Raw genomic sequence first — 21,362 nt, 5'->3', positions numbered from 1 at the left:
TATATAATATAAATATATATAATAATAGAAACTTATATAATAGCAAACAATTTTTATTTCATAGCAAATAATTAAGTATATTATATGTGATATTAATGGTTATATATTTTCCTTCATTAGTTGAGGGAAAGGGGAAAACACACTGAGTGAGAGGGAAAGTCATAAATCTTATTTTAATACTATTTAGTGCCCAATCTTTTTTCCACCACCCTTTCCCTTCAATATGCTTTATGTTATACTTGTAGTTATATAAATTTATATATATAACTATGACTTTGTGTTTATTATATATTGTATAAGTTTGTGTGTGTGTGTGTGTATGTGTGTCTAATGTATCTTATTTTCAGCTATAATAATAAATTGACTTTTATTAGTGAAAATGATAAAAGAAAAACAAGAAAAGAATTAGAGAAAGAAAAACATAATTAAATTCAAATATTTTTATTTTTTTAGTGGGAAAGAGGAGACAGAGAGTGAGTGTGAGGGCATATTTGGCTGCAAAGGGGATTATTATATAGAGATAGATAGATATACCTTATATAATATTATATATTCTAACGATTCAATTGTAAAGCACAGGGAGATAAAAAAACCGATAGATATGTGTGCAGTCTTTAGCTTAAAGGCAAACGGAAGAGTCTTATATAACATACATGTAAGATATATATATACGATATATATTGAATATATAAGACATACATATAAAAAAATATGGTTACAAACTATTGAAAGATTCATTTGCTAAGTGAGACTTTAGGAAAGAGAGAGAGAGAGAGAGAGAGTAACCTCACAGACGGTGAGACTATTTTCTCACACTCCAAGTCCTACATTAAGAGATAAGTTTTAGAGACACCGAGAGATCAGATAGTTTTTTCCGTAGTTGTCGTTTTGATTTTTTTCAATTGATTTTTATCATAAAGAAAAAGTCACGAACTTTAATATAGTATTATATATTATAATATATCTATAAATATAATTTATGTTGACTTTAAACGAATGATTTTTAAAAAAATTCTAAATTAAATTAAATAACATTTTTTTAATGTTTTCAATAAGAAACTACATGTTCTCTCTTATATACAAAAAAAAAAAATAATGTTAATGATGTCGTTGTTGTGTATTTGTGTCAAATAAAATATTGTTATCAATAAATAAAAATATAGCAATTAACCAATTTATTATGTATTTAACATAAATATAATTTTTATATTTAATTTATTAATACAAATTTATTGATATAATAATATATAAATTTATATATAATATATTCAACAAGTATTCAATGAGTACAGTACTACTACTCTATTTATATTTTATAGTAATTCTACTATAAATATAAATATTAAATTTAAAATTTATTTTTACATAAATATAATAAGCAATTACTCAACAATACTTATAAATTAATGTCAGTCAAAAAAATTTTAATCTTCTATTAAAAGTTGAAATTTATTAAAAAATTATTAGCTATTAAGATAAATAAGTATAGTATAGACTGTCAAATATGGTATATAATCAACTCTTCACCACTAATATAAGGGGTTTCCTTATAACTGATATACCTATCCGTCAAAAAAAATATGACACATTTGATGACTACTAATAGTATAATTATATACTATGCTATTTATATACTAGTATATATATCGTATACGTATATATACCTTATATTATATGGTATATTATACACTTACAATAATCATGATTGAGATATTGTATTTATTATATATAAATAAGAAGTTATTTTTAAAATAAAAATAAGTATGTTTTACAGCCATTGTTAAAAATAACACACAAAAATTATTTTAAATTAATTAAATGGTATTACCGATTTACCTATTTTTTTGTTGAAAAAATAACATTAATCTATATTGAATATATACTATACATTTATATATACAGTAATATGCTAATGTAATTGCCTGCAAGCATCATATATTTAATTATAAATCACGTTTAATCTAATTATTAGCAAATAGCATATAATATTATTTTAACACAAAAATAAAATAATAACATTATCATAATAAAAGTTATTATTACAATATGTTTTCGTGTATATTATGTAATATTTGTTGTATATCTGTGTGTGTCTGTGTGTTAGCATTTATATTGAAAACATGTGCCATAAGAGGCAATTCAATGGTGATTTTCAATGCATTTTGTATAAGTATATTGAATTTTAATAGCAGTTAAACACATAAAATCACAGCCAAACACATACAACAACAACAACAGCTCTTACAGCTCATACATACACTGGATGTTAGAGGAAAGCCATAGATAACTCATAGATTGCCATCAAATATCTAAAAAGCGAGAGAGAAATATGTGAAATTGCTTTAAATTTACATTGAAATGGATGGCCGCCACACACAAGCATACATTGGGGTTACAGCACCGGTACCATTGCCAATGGAGCCGACAATATGTCATCCATACATACATTTATATATGTAGCCCTAACCTCTCCAATAGGCCATTGTAATGGTAATGATGCTGGTGTGTGTGTGTGTGTGTGTGTGTGTGTGTGTGTGTGTGTGTGTGTGTGTGTGTGTGTGTGTGTGTGTGTGTGTGTGTGTGTTTGTTTGTAACATCACTATTGAAAACATAATATTATTTAATACAACATGAAGTCACATCATTTTGAAATAAAAATGCCACACAAAAAAACTGATAGCAAAAAACTAAAAGTTTAAACACACACACAACACAAATACACAATAAAAACTATAAAAATATGATAATTTTATTGCTCCCGACATTACACTTATATTTATATATATACCGACAATTTTAGGGTAATTTTATATCTATTTATTTATAATTTTATATATTATATTATATATATTTTTCGATACCAATTGTTGTTATATTTAATTTATTAAAATATGGGCTTCTCTTATAAATGTTATGGCTATTGATTTCCCCTTTTTTATTCTTGTATTTGACTATGATTTGCCTATGCTTTATGTATGTTTGACTAAACAATTTTTATACATATTTATACACACAATTCAATTGCTTTATATAAATCACTTTCAATAGTTTTATATATATATTATTATTGGCATAAATTGTACAAAAGAGACCATTTTGGTTGTCCCCTAGTTTCGGGTTTAAAGTAATTGCTTGAAGAGAGAGAGAGAGAGAGAGAGAGAGTCAATAAATTTTCAAAAATATTTTCCTAAATGTTGAGTAAAGTAATATAATATTTGTGATAAATATTATAAATAAAAATCTGATTAACATATTGATAGTCACATATAAAAAAAAGTTTGAGTAGTATATATATATATGAAATGATATATAAAAGATTATTTTGATGGTGATACACATAAAAGCAAAGTTTAAAAAATCAAATTTTTTTATATAAATTGTATTTTTTATATCAAAAAGTTTTTTGAACGCATTTTCGTTTAAATAATAAATAATGTTTTTGGATATACAAAAAAATCAAATCAAAATATCTTTTGCATTAAATTTTGATCACCAAATCCCATGACACACACACACACACACCAAACAATAACAATAATAATACATATTTAAGTAGTAATATATTCAATAGCAATAAAAAAAAGTTTTTATGTACTGTATATTTTATGTTGTTAAGCAATCATATAATATATATTTATATATATAATATAAATATTTTTTTGTATTGCATTGTTATATTAACAATGAGCGCAATTTTGTGGTCATAACTATTAGCCACACATTTGGACTATGGATTTGGTGGAGTCATATATTTTAATATAATATCACTTAGATTAGACACACACTAAAAATATAAATATATTGCATTATATACATAAGCCAACCATTATACATCATCAACCATACAGACCATCAAATATACCGAATTATTAGGGGACAGACCTAAACATACATACAAAAAATTCTGTGATAAATATATAATATAAAAAATATATAATGATTTGCAAAGTGCTTTGCTTATAACTAATTCATCGCCTAAATCGGCAACAAATGACTAATTTATTGATTAATATTTTTTATGTCAGTTATACCGCATCTCTCTCTCTCTCTCTCTCTCTCTCTCTCTCTCTCTCTTCTCTGCTCCCATCCCTTTGGATATTTTTTCTCTCCCAATATTATGTACATATGTATAAATATGTGTGTCTATGTCTATGTCTATGTGTGTGTGTGTGTATGTATGTGTGTGTGTGTGTGTGTGTGTGTGTGTGTGTGTGTGTGTGTGTGTGTGTGTGTGTGTGACGGTTAACATATACATGTGCTGTTATATAATATTCCTACCATAACCACACTAAGCCTCTTTAATAATGTATAAATGATTGGTCTCTTATTTATGGTTTAAAAGCATTGGGCACTCATTGGTAATGGTGGTGATAGCTGTATGTCTATATGTGTGCTGAGCTGATGATGAGCTAACATTCCTATCATATCGCTCACAAATTTACCATTGACCTCAAAAAATAATAGGACCAGATTTTTTTTTTGGTTTCGGTGTCAAAATTACTACTCAAAAATAAATATATTTAAAAAATATATATATACTGTATATTTAGTTATTTGGTTGTATAGAAAAATATACTCCATATATAATATATAAAAAATTAAAAATAAGTTTTGTCTTAATAGTCGTGAAATTTATTCCCAAAGCTATATACTCTATATATATATATATATATATATAAATATATTGCTTATATTGGATTTTTTAAAAGATAAATATACGAAAAATTTATGTATATATATATATATTTATAAATATCTATATTACTAGAAAATAAAATAAAATATTTTTTCTAAAATTATTTTCTCCACGCATTTTAAACCATAAAGCATTTCTCCAATTAATCTTTACTTTTTATATATAATATGTTATTTTTTTAGAAAATATTAAATTACGAGTTAAAGTAAAAGAAAAAAAAATAATTTTTTGTGTGATAAATATTTCTGTCGTTAAAAATAATTTTTATGTTTGATTTTTTTTAAACAAAATTTATTTAAGGGACAAAATTTTTTGGAGGGGAAATAGGTATGCAATGGTGTTAATAGTGGTATTGAAAAGATATAGAAATTATGGCATTTATCCAAAAAGAAAATCAAAAATTTATATTTCTTACATTGAAAAATATATTACGACATATCAATATATATTATTGAAAAAAATTGTTTGTTAGATATTAAAACCGTGTAAAATAGCAAACATTTTATTAAATATACAGTATTTGTATGAATGTTTTGCACTATTTGATGACCTACAGCTTTGTTTTGTTGTCTTAACATCCCTGTGCTCACTGATACATACATACTGTACATACTTTATACATATGTAGTGCCCGATAGCACATCACACAAGCACACTACTGTCCACACATACACACCATAGTCATCATCAATAGCATCTCATTATTATTTAACGCTAAACAACATTGTGTTGTAGTTTATCTCCAAGTTTTCAGTGAACAGGGAGATAGAGGATAGTGAACGAGAGAGAGAGAGAGAGAGAGACTAAGCGTAATATTATGCAATTGGATGCGGGAAAGGGAGAGTCAAATGCCAGTGCAATGCCATATACACAGGCATTAATACACTGGAGAATATACGGCACACATATATGTATAGCATTTTGGCACTGAATGTCCATTTTCTCAATTTCCGTGCCATACATATTAGGTACAGAATAAAAACTGTATTGTATTATACCAGTGCATAGAGAGAGAGAGAGAGAGAGAAAGCAAAAAACATAAGTCATATCAGACCAAACATTATGAGCTGACTGTGCACTGGAAACACACATATTGAGAGACATGTATTGAAGCAAATTGGATGCCGTGATAGTTGATGGGCTCTGATATATACATTGTGGTGATGTGTGTGTATATACACTATGTTCAAGCACTTGGAGCTGTTGATGACTGTGCCCAACGAAAAAAAATATCCGCAATATTCTCATAGGATTTCAACTTTTTTCGCCACTGTCTACACAAACACATATACTGTATATTCAGACTGCCGGTGCTATCAGAGGCCTCCCAACTCTCTTATTATTTAATAAAAACCTTAAAGAAATGGACAGCTCTTCCTTTAGAGGATTTATTCAATAGAAAATCCCTAACAAATAGAAAAAGTGAAAATATTATACAAAAAAGCACACAATTTACACCATATTATTGTTTATATAAATGTTAAATACAGTCAACACTCGTGTATATATATAACATCTAAAATATTATTTACAATACTGGTGTAATTTTAATTATGGGAAACACTTTAATCATAATTTTAATTAAATTTTGACTAATTTGCTATTTTGTACAACAGTTTAAACTAAATTATTTATAAATATATAAATATATTGTTAAAATWTATATATATTTACTGGAATGTCGATTGTATTATACAAAAAAATATTAGTAAAAAATGTATTGCATTTTGATTCCCGATTGGCAATACTGGAGGGACACAGCTCTGGTAGTAGTGATAATTGAGGGGCAGTTAGCCTTATGTGTCGAAATGAGAGGACCAACACTTGGTAAATAGGTTTTTACACTATTGCTAGTGTAGTAGTAATAGTCATAGCACTGGTATTTTTATTTTTGAGGTACAGTTACCACACATCAAACAATTCAAAGCCATTGAACAAAAAATAAAGTAAAGATATGATAATTGGAAATTGGCTTAAATTTCTTTTTTTCTCTCTTTCCTTATAACAAATACATACTGWGTGTATATAWAAGTTATATCTATATATTAAATATACCGTATCTATGGTTTTATATGACTTTTATCCAAACCACTGATGGACTATAAGGCTAACTRTGCTTATCTGGTGGTAGTGGTCCCCAATCTCTAGTGTATTTACTTTCCACCAAAAAAAATATTGTAGAGAATATTCTGTACATATTTTTTCGTTTTGTTTTATTTTTGTTTTCATTTAATGCATTTTTGATGATTTAAAACTCTCTCTCTCTCTCTCTCTCTCTCTCTCTCTCTCTCTCTCTCTCTCTTATTCACTGACAYTWAATACATTGATATTTAACTGTAAATATCAGTAAAGTATAGACAAAAAATTTTGTTGTTATTTTATTGCACAAATTTATGACACAAATTTAAACCATTAATCCATTTTATAATTAGTTGCATTTATTTTTTTTTTGCTACAGTATTATTGTAATTATACTAATAGAGAGAGAGAGAGAGAGAGAGAGAGAGAGATTTTAATATTGGGACTAATTTATCCGACAAACAAACTCATTGMAAATCATAAATTGATATACATTTTGTTGAAGTCATCATAGATTACTGGATAGTAGTACAGTATTTACTGTATATTATGATATCAAAAATTTAATGGTTTGTTGTAAATAGCAATTTATTTTTCTCTCCAAATTAAATACAGTATTATATGATTGTATTTTTAATACATTATATGTTTGGCACTTAAGTTAAACCCTAGAGTTAATAACTTAATTGATCTTCACTAACAGCCCTCCCTGTCCCATTAGTCTTTTTTTAAAAAGACACTATTTTTGGAAATACACTATACAATAATAAAATGGACAGTCTACTTTTTATAAAAATCTTAGTAGCATTTATATAATCAAATATATAGTCTACTTAACAATATATATACAATTTATTGTTATACAATGTTTTATTTGGTGTTTACATTCAACAGTCCATTATATTGTTGGCCCTGTTTTTCACACTCTAATGAGTGAGAGTCTGGGAGAAAGATTGTGTGGACAGTTAGGATAACAGTACTGTATATATATGGGAGTCATTCAATCTATCTAACATAGAATTAGCTCAATTGGCTCATATATCTAAAAATCCCAGTGCCCTTTCACACTAAATGATTTCAATAGATAGAGGAGATAGAGATTGAGACCCCAATCATTACAATTGCCAATTGCTTGCATTTCGGGAGACAATAATAAACAAAAAGGTCAGATATATTAGATATACAGTATTATTGTAATACTATTGTGTTATTATAATCAGTAAGTGACACGGCTTTTCTAGTACAGTATCACCCAAAAACGGCTTTTCCTCTCTCAAACAATAGGATTGTTACTGTAAAACAAATAATTACAATTCAAATTAAATAGATATAGAGTAGAGTAGAGGAGAGAGAGAGAAAGGGAAAAAAGTTTGTTAGCAATTAAAAATTATACGATTCATATAACATCACATATAATTCAAAATACTTAATGAAGCAAATAATGTTAAATTTACTACTCATTCACTGTATTTACAACTGACTTAAATATAATATTAATTCATAAAATTTTGTTGTTGTTATTGTTGTTGCAAATGTGAACTTACATTAAAAGTCTATATATATTACTGTATATAAATAATAATATACTGTTTGATATTAATGAATGGAAAAACACTTAATATAAATAAATAGCAGAATATTCTCGTATATAAATTACAATAGAATATGTGAATCACTTTTATTGTTATTTATTTGGCTTATACTTAGATTTAATCATTGAATATATACAATAAGTTAAATATAAATATATAGAGTATAACATTAAATGCAATTTTATTTGGTTATTGTTTTCCTATGGATTTTCATGACCTTTTATGACAGCCTGTGTACTGTATATTTATAGTATTTATACCAGAAAACCATTATCTGATGGATTGACTATATATTTCACATATCAGTCATCAGTGTTGTGTTTATTTGCAGTGTTGAACTCCGGGATCAGATTAGATGCGCGCTTCTGGCGATCACAATCTCCTTAAAAACACTTAAGTCCTGATATTCCTCCACTTATTTACATTCGATGGATTAACTTAAGTGATGATTGCCTTATGAGAAGATCTCTGTTTGTATTGAATATATATATAAGTGTTAGTGTTTGCACCTACCAGTGCTTATGTATATTGTGTGTAGAAATACTACCACATTCACAATTGCCTCCATTAATGCCTCGTAAAAGATTTTCATTGCCTTTTTTCTTTTGGATGGCACTGACTGGTGGCTATTTGGTGTGTGTGTCGATCCCGTTATTATAGACGGCGATCCTTTTTTTGTCTGATCCCCTGACACACTGTATATACTGTATAAGCGATAGAATTGCTAATAATGGCCATTCATTTAATAGATACTCTACTGGTACTCTACAGTTTATATACTGTATATCCATTGACAATATTACCGTAGCGTTGATTGTTGTCTTATATGAACAGTACTAATGTTTTGCATCTTTAGCTCATTATCGCCTACCATTCCCCACCACTTCATACAAAATAGTGTGTGTGTGTGTATCGCTTTGGTCAGTTAGTTAAGTTAGTCCACTCACTTGATTTAAACACACACACACTCAGGCCATTGACTATATACGTTTATAAGAGCACCGGGATTTTCCAGTGCAATATACCAGTGATATAACACTCCTAAATGGGCACTTTATTATTATTTTTTTCTTAACACCCTATGCTATAGTCTCTCTTTCTCTCCCTTTATCACTAATTCACAATAAATAATGCGAAAACTGATTTACAATTCAATACACATGAAGTTTATGTTAACTAAAATTGCATTTACTCAATATATAAATATATAGTATAGTATAGTATGTATGTTATCTTATGGCATAGTATAGCATAGTATGGTATGCTATTGATCACGATTGAGAACAATCTGTATAAATTGTAAATATATATATATATATATATATATTAACAAATAGATATTAATAATTATTTATACATAAATACAAAAAACTAGTGATAATTTATTTGTTATAATTAAAATTTTGTACTATTAATATCATAGTTTATGGTAATTATTATGTAATACATTTAATAATCTATTGAAAACTATATAAAACCATTAAACACAAAATTATTTTGCACACTAATATTTATCCCAAAAAAATATTTAATTTCAATTCATGTTAATTATAATATTTTTTTCTAAAAAAAAGTTTCTATTTATCTATCTATCCATCTCTTTCTTTATATTATTTTTGGGTCTCATTTTTCACTTTAAAAAAATTTATATTTCCATAATAACATACTTATACATGAAATATCTTAGAAATGTATAAACATATATTTTGAAAATTAAAAAAAATGATTTACATTATTTTTTCTGTGCTATCTTTAAATAATTTATTTTTTTTTCTGCGAGACACACACTAATAATGTTTTAAATTAAATTGAAAAATACATTTACATAAATATAAACCCATTTTTCTATTTTCCCCACAAAAAAAGTCTAGTCTTTTAAAAACGAATTATTTATTTATTTTTTTAGAGTCAAACCATGACTTTTTTTTATTGACTATGAAATTAATTTAATCTATGTATGAATGTGTGTATATAAAACTGTATAAAACTTTTGTGTATTATTTTTATATTTTTAATGATGAAAAAAATTATATACAGTATATATCAGATATATAATTATGGAAAATAATAATTATTATGAAATTTAGATAAATCAAATTTTTATAATAAATGACAGGTATACTACTATACCATTTATATAAATATTTTTTTGGCACAAATTCATTGCCAGACAGAGAAAGAGAGAAAAAATTGTTGTTTATTATTAGAAACTTTTTTTTTAATAAATATATTTTACTTAAAGATTAATTGATTTTTATTTTTTGAATGTTATTTAATATAATTGCTTTTACCTGTTTTTTTTGTTAAATAAAACTTAATCAATAAATAAGTAATATATACATCTAATTTTAAATATATTTTATAATTTAAATTGTGTCCATGTTTTACATAATCGTTAAATCATTTGACTAATGATTTTTAAAAAACACGAAAAATTGATTTGTTAAAATATAAATTAAAGAAAACTTGAATCAAATATTTTATTTCAAAAAAAGTAATTTCATTGATAATAATTTATTATAATTACTTAATTTTATTATTATGTAATATTTTACGTTAATTAAAAAATGTCTCAACCATTAATATTGATAAAATTATTTACTATAATAATATTATTATATTTTATAATTGATGTATCATCTTAAATTTAAAAAAAATGTTTTATACAATATAATAAGTTACATAAATATACTATATTATAAAAATAAAAAATATATTTACTAAGTTATACTATGTATAATAGAAATAATATAAATTTACTTATAAATAGATACACTATAATAGAAAATTATTGTTAATTATAACTTATAATTTTGATGGATGCGATAATTGCTTACAAAATATGGTATCTATTTTTTAATATATATAAAAGCATATATTTAGTATATTATATATGTGGTATACCTATTTGGTCCCATACCTAATATTAATTTTAACTTTTAAACATTATAATTTTTGTTTTGTTTTGTTGATAGTGTGGTGATGTTGTTGTTTTTATATATATTAATTATTTTTTAATTTTAGTGATAAATCATCATTAAAAATGATATGATGGTTAACATTAACAGTATATACTGTAGTACTAATAGATAAATATATTTCTTTAAATTACTTATTCATAGCTAATGGTTTTCAAGTGAATTTTAATCAAAATTATGGCAATTTTATGACTGTATTGATAACAAGTGTGTATGTGTGGTGTGTTTTAACAGTTAAACAAAAAAACTATTAAAAACTAATTTTAAGTATGAAATTAAAATCAACTTTAATTATATTGATTTCTAAAGTTTCAATTTAATTTAAAACTAATCATTTTAAGTGATTATTTATTACCACACATATTGAGAGTGAATTTTTAAGATATATTATACTTTTATACATTATAAAGAGTTTATAGCTTAATGGCATTGAAATTAATAGCTAATCTCTCTCATGATATCCAGAGACATATTTTAATTGAGAAAACACTAAATAAATGGTTTAATAGGATGTCATAAAATTGCTTTTAACTTTCAATACTGTTTTCTCAATAACTTTTTCTCTCAGTAAATATCAATATATTATTATATTACTATGTTATGCATATGTATATTAAAATAAATTATTTTGTGATATCATTGATACTGTTGACTATTAACTAGATCTGAGGTATTGTAGCTTTGGGTGCAATTTAAATGTCAATTGACTATTATATAAATATATACTAAAGTTTTTACTTTACTTTTCGTTTGCCATTTAGTTTATTAACACAATATAAAACTTATTGTGTTTGTTTGGTATATGTATAATATGTTTTCATAATCCTAATACCAATGCCCGAGTATTTACAGTTTATTATATGGTATGCTCTCATACCGTTATGATGGGTTGTATAACCATTTTCATCAATATATGGCTGATTGTGTATTCATAAGACATAGTCAAAGTCATCGGTAGTCACACAGTCTTAGGATGCGAGTCACGCCTTACTATACAAACTCCAGTATATTGAGAAATAGATTCTCTCTCTCTCTCTTCTCCCGGTGCTCTCTCGCCATACACTYTCTCATTGATTTTCTGACTCTCATTAATGGTCCGTTCGATGTGTTGGTCGGTCATCACACAAGAAGAATACCAAAACATTTTTAGACTTATTTTACATTAACTTATCTATCAAATACTTCACAATCATCATAAAAGAGTGTGTATGTGAGTGTGAGTGAGTGAGTGAGTGAGTGAGTGAGTGTGTGTGTGTGTGTGTGTGTGTGTGTGTGTGTGTGTGTGTGTGTGTGTGTGTGTGTGTGTGTGTGTGAGTGAAAGAGAGAGAGAGACCACTCCATATATTATATTATAATTGCAATCATAATAGCAAGTAATTGAATTTTTAAGTCAATTGTTGAATGATATTGCCGTTGTTATAGACAAGTATAGTATAAAACTAGTCAATTGGCCTCTTGAATGTCAGTCCCATTAGTAGTCATCAACTCTAAGAAAAAGAGAAGGAGAGAAAAATTGTTAAAACAACTACTGGCACCAGAAAACAGTTGGTTCGCTTCTGTAGCTAAAAACGGATTTCCAATTTGCAGGCGTTTCTCAACAGTGCTGTTGTGATCGGAATAATTAATTAGTGATTTAACTATTTTATTATATTTTAGTTTTAATATTTACAATTATTATATAAATTGTATAGTGTATTGGCATTACATATATACTGTATATATTATACGAAAAATAACATTTCACTTTATATTAGTCAGACTAAGTGAGAGAAAGCACTGGTAGTATAATTGTAGGCCATCCCTATCATTAGGAGAAATGAATATTCTGGGGCCGCTTCTTGTATTACTATATCGCTTATGTATGTCTGTTATATGTGTGTGCGTTAGTCTAACCGTCTCTTTCATTCTCAATACTACTGAACTTTTCTATACTGTATTACTCCTACAATATAATCGCTTATGTATTCACAATAGTTACTCACAATTTTTTAAAAGTTAATTATACAAACATTTTTCTCAATGAGTTATTTAACATCATATGGCTTTTTATCGGTAAACGAAAAAAATGCTAACAATTTATATATACTATTATTTAAATGAATTGGCGGCATATTTATTAAAATTTATGTATATAAATATAATTTATAAATTATTAATTATATTATTAATAGTAGTACTGTTTTATTTGCTATATTTCAATATAATACAACGCGATTATATTCCCAAAATTAATATGCAATTCAAATTTAATTGCAATTTTAATGTTAATATCTATAGAAAACACATTATACGCTAATTATACGAAATAATGTTTCACTATCTATTAATTTCAAAACTACAGTATTGTACAGTAATAATGTGTACTATATATAAATATTTAATAGTTAAATATTAATTTTACTAAACAATATTTAAATAGCAAAAAATAGTTAACTACAAAAAATGGCATTTAATTTATTTAATTAAACTCTCTCTCTCTCTCAATAATTATAATTACAATTTATATACACATACAAACACTGTGCATACCTATACATACATTTACAACTACATCATTAATATTTTAGACATTTTTAAACAAGTAATATATTACATTGAAATTTAACTATATATATATTTGAATTAAATAATTGATTAAAATACAAATGACTAACTGTTTGTTTTATGTATTTATCCAACCATCCACCTAACCATCCCTGTGCCGCCAGAATCCTGGAAATGCGTAAAGAGAAGAGTCGAGACGCTGCCCGTTCCCGTCGGGGCAAAGAAAACCATGAGTTCTACGAGTTGGCCAAAATGCTACCACTGCCCGCAGCCATTACTTCCCAATTAGGTAATGCACTATTAGGTAAATATTGAAGTCATCCATCAAAATAATAATAATAATTTAAATTCATTAGTAATTAATGAATGAAACAGTCGTGATAAAGGCCGATACCTTTTTTCGCATACAGATAATCACAAAAAATTTTGTATCAATATATCTATTTTTTAAAACAAAACATTTTAAGCTATCATTTAATTAATTATATAAAAAATTGATTTTAACTATTTTTTTATAAAAATAAGAGCTAAAATATGTGTTATTTTTTATTTTATTAAAACTATATTTAGCACATTAACAACTAATGTGTTATAAAATGTTAGATGATTTTTTGTTGTTGTTGCTAAAATATAATTATAATATAATAGTTTAAAAATTTTTAACTATAGTTTAATGATTTTTGTTGTTATTATAAAATGATATCTATGTACAGTATAATACGTAATATTATGTAATAGTCGATAGCATATTTTGGCGACACGCAAACTATAATAAGCAAACACTACATTAAAAATTAATCAGAAAATATTTTTTTATATATTTTTTTGCAAATGAGTTATTTTTCAGTAAATGATTAAAAACTATAGTTTAGTATATATATGAGTCAAACATAGCATAGTATTGTTTTTTTTCGGTATGTTTTTTTCGGTAATCACTTTTGCTCATTAGTCACCCTTTCTTTTCTCCCTTTCCCTTCTAATAGTCCTCTCTCTCTCTCTCTCTCTCTCTCTCTCTCTCTCTCTCTCTCTCTCTCTCTCTCTCTCTCTCTCTCTCTCTCTCTCTCTTTCTCTCTCAATCTACAGTATCTAACCATACCATTAGTAGAAAATTAAAAAACAACAAATTATGACAAACATTTTTTTTCTGGTATAAAATAAAATTATATAAATATAATACATAACTTATCTTTGTGCTCATTATCTATGCATTACTAAACATGCATTTATATATATATATATATATATATATATTGAGATATACTGTATATATCTTAATTTTTATGTATATTAAAACTAAACAACAAAACAAAATACAAACCATTAAAAAACAAAAATATATGATATAATAATAACTATAAATATTACTATTGTGTAAATTGTTTGTTACCTTTATTTGTTTTATTGTCGTTGTTATTGTTAATGATAGACAAGGCATCGATAATACGGCTGACAATAAGTTACCTGAAGTTACGTGATTTCTCGTCCAATGGCGAACCCTCTTGGAATGGGATGTCAAACGGTGGCACCAATTTATCCGCATTGAAGTTAAGTAAATCATGTAAGTAATTAAGTAATTTTTTTTAAATCTTTATCTAAATACCGGTGCCAATACTATTGCAAAATTATTATTGGTTAAGTTATAAAGTATTTAAAATATACATTTTTATAAATATTTTGTATATACAGTATTTAAATTATATACAATTTAATATATATATATATATATATATAAATATTTTTTTTAATAATGTTATGGTATTTTACACAAAACAATTAACACACGAAAATTATTATTATTATTACTATTTTGATTGCTATTATTTATGTCTCGACATCATTGAGACAGTGATTTAGTTGTTTTATTATTTAATGGTTTATTCTAGTATATTATTTTTTTTATAAATTACCATGCTTCCTTTAAAATCTTATAGCATGGACTTCTATAGACTATACTATATAATTGATATACAGAATGTACAGTAAAAAAAATAATAATAATAATACAGTAGCATTTAAATATAAAGAAAATAATATTATAATAGTTTGCATAAAATTTATATTTTCATAGAAAATGATATTATATTATAATTTTTGTTGTTTATGTTGTTGGTTTTTAAATTTAAAATAATTTAAAATAATTTTTTTTATTTATTTTAGTTTATTTTTGTATATTTTATCATATCAAGTACATTGTCATCTATATAAAACATACTGTCTAATTTTTATTTATTTAATAATATGACCAACAATTTTAGTTTTTTTTAAATTATCTTTTTATTGTTTACTATAATTGCTTAAATGTTTATTATTATTATATATATATATAATAATTTTATGAAACAATTTATCTTATTGTTGATGTCCATTGATGCTATTCATATAATTACAAAATAACAAATGATATCCAAATATATATATAAACCATACAATACTCATTATTATGGATTGTTTTATATATACTATATTTATATATAATTTATGTTTCTGTCATCTAATTTATAAATGTGTCGATGACTCGGGTGCTGAATGTCATATCAACTATAGACACAAACAACATATAAGATATCAAATAATGTTTTTTATATATAAGTTATAATATAAAACAGTTTACTATACCAGTGCTCTTTTAGCCGTTCATAATGTGCATAAAAGCTAATATATGTAATAATGTAATAAAGCGTATATACAGAGTGGACATATCGATATATATATGTACAAAAAAACAGTAGTCTATGAAACACAAAGTTGTATTTTACTACTACTACAACTATTGCTAAAAAAATAATACAAAACAAAAAACTCATTTGGATTTACTTCTAGTCCATTGGCATCGATAAGGACAACAATTTATTTTCATGTCATACGCCAACATTTTATAGCATACATATCATCAATGTTATACTATATATACAGATACAGCCGGCAAATTTAGACTTTTTTTAGTTTGTATTTATATTGTATATATATATATATAATTTTATATACTTTATGTCAATATAATATACCCCCACTTTCTATATGCTATATATAAGTTATATATCGGTTTCATTATTACATTTAAAGTCAATATTCAAGCTTACGATAAATGGTAAAATATATTGTATATAAAGCTATGAATACTTATTTATTGAAACAATATGAAAGTGGATGACATACCGCTAAAGGACTGTTGGATAGACAGATAGATAGTGTAAGAGTGTGTAGGATCTGACAGTTATGAGAGTGTGGGCACACATGAAGAGAAAGTGCTGATATAATGTGTTGCGAGTGATTGGGTGGGTGTGAGGGGAGAGCTGTTAGATGACAACATAACCGTAGTATATTGTATTAGTGAACTATGAAATGAAATGTAATTTATATATCAATATCTCTCTCTCTCTCTCTCTCAATATACACTATACTATACAATAGTTCATATATGTGAGGACAGGGAGACAAGTGAGAGTAAAAGAGAGCGAAAGAAAAGAAGTGATGATATGCTCATAGTATTAGGGTTTACCACCGTTTGGTTCAGTAGTAGTAGTAATAGTAATAGTAGTACTATGTCTTTATGTTAGCGGCTATGACTGGCACACAGGGCCTACTAAAAAGGATTTACTAACTTGATTATGATTGATAGGGACCAGCAATGTTGACATTTCCACAAATAATTCAGTTATTAACGCCTCACTCACTATTGACGCCCTGACTATATCATAGATATATTGAATGAAAGATACCGTATGAATAGGCATAGGCATGTCTAATATGACTATAGAGTCCCCCTCCTTCCCCCCATTTATTTGAAAATTGGCCCACAATTGATATATTGTTGTAGTAGTAGTTGTTGTTGTATTATAGAGTATTTCAATACAATATATTGTTAGTCATAACAAAATACAATAATCGTAATCATACTGTAGTTATAATAATAATAATAATCAACCGAAACCTTACATTTTGGGTTTAAGCATCACTTTTGTTTGGGCATAGATTTCATCGGTTTTGGGGGTTAAAACTAATAGCTCAGGGAGTTTAAGGTTTAATAGTAGTGATGGTGATGATGGTGGTTGCGGAGGACACCTATCTCTCCCCATGTGTTATCCTTTTTCATATATTTATAAATATTATTACATTATATGTAATATAAATTTAGATACAATATATGATTACATTCAGTGTGAATTGTTTATACAAACTTTATATTGTTATTAATAATAATAATATTCAGTAGTAATGTATATCTATACAGATATTAATGTACTGTAATAACAGTTTCATTAATATCCATAAGTTTTTGGTTATAAATCCTATTTTTAATACAATATATTTTATACAATTCAATAACATTAGGTTTTATTTTATTGAAAATATGATATATTAATACTGTACAACAAAATATTTAATTAAATTAATATTAATATTACTTTTACTATCATTATTTTTAAACCAAATAAGCATAAACCATATGAAATCATAGTTAACTTTTAGGCAAAAATAAGTTTTATATATCTCTCTTATAAATCATGATCTGTTAACAAATCTGTTGTGAGCACTGGTATTCAACCACTACTTCTACTACTACTGACACTAGAAAATTGATTTAAACTAACAAATAATTTGGTCGACAAATAGTCATTAGTCGTTATAATCAAAATAGAGTTAGAGTTGTCGGTACCGACCCAATGATGACATCAAATTAAGGTCCACTATTGTATGTCCCCAAACAGTTTGCTTCAACTATTTTAATACTCAATAGTCAAAAATTGCTACTTTTTTCTCCCTGTGCTCTCTCTTTATCTGAATTTCATGTCGTGGAGCTCATCCTTCTGGTACTCCACTCGACCCCCGGTTTCCTCTCCAATAAGTCCTTTATTGTCGATAATTTCCTACTATTCCTTTCTACTACTTGTTATCATAACTTATTACTACGAGAGAGAGAGAGAGAGAGAGAGAGAGAAAAAATAGGAATAAATGAATAAATCATTGCTTAAATTCTTCAATATTAAGACAATATCTTACTATTTCTCTCTCATTCTCTAGTATTTTGTATAAAATCAAGTTTTTTTCTGTCGACACACAAAAATGTTGGACACAAATTAAAATCGGAAATTAATATCAGAAAACAGCGTCGACACAAAAATAAAATCTGTTTTAATTATTAATGAGATGACAATTGAGACACTGGTTTTTGCTATTATTTTTATGGGGAAATAACATCAAGAACATTGAATTTAAAATATACAAAAAAATCATATAAAAGATGTTATCTAAAAGATTAATGATAAACAATTTTGTGTTGAAAAACACTTTTATCATCAATTGCATTAGTTGTCTTATTATTATTAATGTACTTTATATATTGATATACATTACATATATCATTAAATATAGATTTATAGATATGTAGGTAAATGGAGAAACCCCTTTATCTACTACAATCATATTATTAAATTATCATTTAATAATAACAACACTCAATCTAGACATACACTTGTTATTATTATTATTATTATTTGCTACTAATGTATACTACTATATACTTGTATAACTTATAACCAATAATTTGATACATTTATCGATTTATCACAGTTTTTCTTTTTTTTTGTTGTGTTCTCCCTTTTTAAATATATACTATATTTGTCTAATCCTATCAATAATACACATACATAGGCAATATGTTTGAACTACATCAGGGAACTCATATCCTACAATCCCTGGACGGATTCGCCTTCGCTCTGGGACACGACGGCCGCTTCCTCTACATCTCAGAAACGGTGTCTATTTATTTAGGACTGAGTCAAGTAATTATTAATTTGCATATATTTTTATATTTTATTATTTAATGACACTACTTGTGTCTCTCTATTTCTCTCTCTCTCTCTCTCTCTCTCTCTCTCTCTCTCTCTCTCTCTCTCTCTTTCTCTCTCTCTTGTCATATGTTGCACTATTATCTACCTTTTTATACAGTATATCTTTTTGTCTATACATCATTACGACTTTTTAAAAAATTATTAGTTTTATTATTATTATTATACATTATAATTATGTTTTCTTCGTTAAAATAAATAGCAGTTTTATGTCGTAATATGCGATAGAAAGAAGATAGCAGAGAATGAAAGAAATAAAAATTAAAATAAATATCAAAATTTGCCTTAAGTTTATGTATGTCCTGTGTATCCCATTTCCGCTCTCTTTCTCTCTCTCTCTCTCTCTCTCTCTCTCTCTCTCTCTCTCTCTCTCTCTCTCTCTCTCTCTCTCTCTCTCTCTCTCTCTCTCTCTCTTACCTCTAAAAATATTTTTAAAATTTATTACATAATCTATTTATTATCATCAGTAGTCGTCTATCGCTTATCATTTACTTATATATATATATAATAAGTAAATATATGTATAAAACAAGACATCACAAGATTATACTATAATTAAGTATATTAAATAATAAAATAATACGCTTTAGGGCTATAACTAACATACAGTGGCTAATAAACGGAAGTCCATGAGAGAGAGAGAGAGAGAGAGAGAGAGAGAGAGAGAGAGAGAGAGAGAGAGAGAGGTTTCAAAATTATAGAAAACTAACAAAATTTTTGTTAACAATTTATACTCACTAATGATTTCTAACCTAATTATATGATAATTTTCTTTGCCATTAAACTTAATACAACGTTTAAAAATAAAATTTTAGTTAATTTTTATTTTATTTTGTTTTTTATTTTTTACTTATTTATCATCTCTTATCTGTTATTTTATGTATGCTATTCCCGTAAATTTCAATACATATTATAGATATACTGTATTTATAACTTTAGTTAATGTACAGTATATACTGTATATAAATTATATTATATCTATACAAACAATAGCTAACTGATGGTTATCTTTCTCTTTTATCTCCCGGTGCTACTCTGCACTGGCAATAGGTCGAGATGACAGGTTCAAGTGTTTTTGATTACACCCATCAACAGGATCACGCAGAACTGGCAGAACAATTAGGTATGTATGTGTGTCTACTATCTCCCTGTGCTACTACTACTGAGTATTACATAGTATATTGTTATATAAACTTCTGGTGTTTACTTTATTTATTTATCAATGCGATTGCCATTATAAACACAAGCGGTTTGCCAATGAAAATGTGGGTCTCATTCATAAGTAGCTCACAAACTAAAAAATTTATTTTTATTTATTTATTTTTTTATTTAATCATTTTCTATACGTGATATTGCCATTACATGGTGTCTGGCAAGTGTGTGATGATAGTCATACTCACGCACAGACATACACACACACACACACACACACACACCTCATACATGACACTCAAGAGGAAGTAGTGTCTTATAATAGGAGGGATTACGTAACGATTATTTGTCACCCCTACTAATGTTATGTTAATAATGCAAGAAAATAAGATTCAATGCGGTGTGTTTGTATATATATATATATATATATATATATATATATGTGTGTGTGTGTGTGTGTGTGTGTGTGTGT

At 26.1% G+C, this 21,362-nt stretch overlaps 1 protein-coding gene across 4 annotated transcripts in view; it reads left to right on the top strand.

Annotated features, from left to right (window-relative positions):
• The window catches only part of LOC128953932 (protein trachealess-like), a 38,939-nt gene that overhangs the window by 13,456 nt on the left and 4,121 nt on the right, over positions 1-21,362 (top strand). Inside the window, exons 1-5 of one of the 4 annotated variants that reach the window (XM_054299476.1) lie at positions 13,900-13,926; positions 14,054-14,193; positions 15,316-15,447; positions 19,542-19,672; positions 20,789-20,861. In XM_054299476.1, coding sequence (XP_054155451.1) covers positions 14,064-14,193; positions 15,316-15,447; positions 19,542-19,672; positions 20,789-20,861 — 466 coding nt within the window. In that variant the 5' untranslated portion in view covers positions 13,900-13,926; positions 14,054-14,063. Of the gene's footprint in view, positions 1-13,899; positions 13,927-13,975; positions 14,194-15,315; positions 15,448-19,541; positions 19,673-20,788; positions 20,862-21,362 lie in introns of those variants that run through there. The other 3 variants (XM_054299474.1, XM_054299473.1, XM_054299475.1) reach the window with 3 other exon arrangements.

The sequence above is a fragment of the Oppia nitens genome, unplaced genomic scaffold (genome assembly GCF_028296485.1).
Source record: "Oppia nitens isolate AA-2021 unplaced genomic scaffold, nextdenovo-longstitch-racon4-pilon3 scaffold24_pilon_pilon_pilon, whole genome shotgun sequence".
NCBI lineage: Eukaryota > Metazoa > Arthropoda > Arachnida > Sarcoptiformes > Oppiidae > Oppia > Oppia nitens.
Note: the sequence above shows the minus strand (reverse complement) of the source record. Positions and strands in the feature narration are given on the sequence as shown.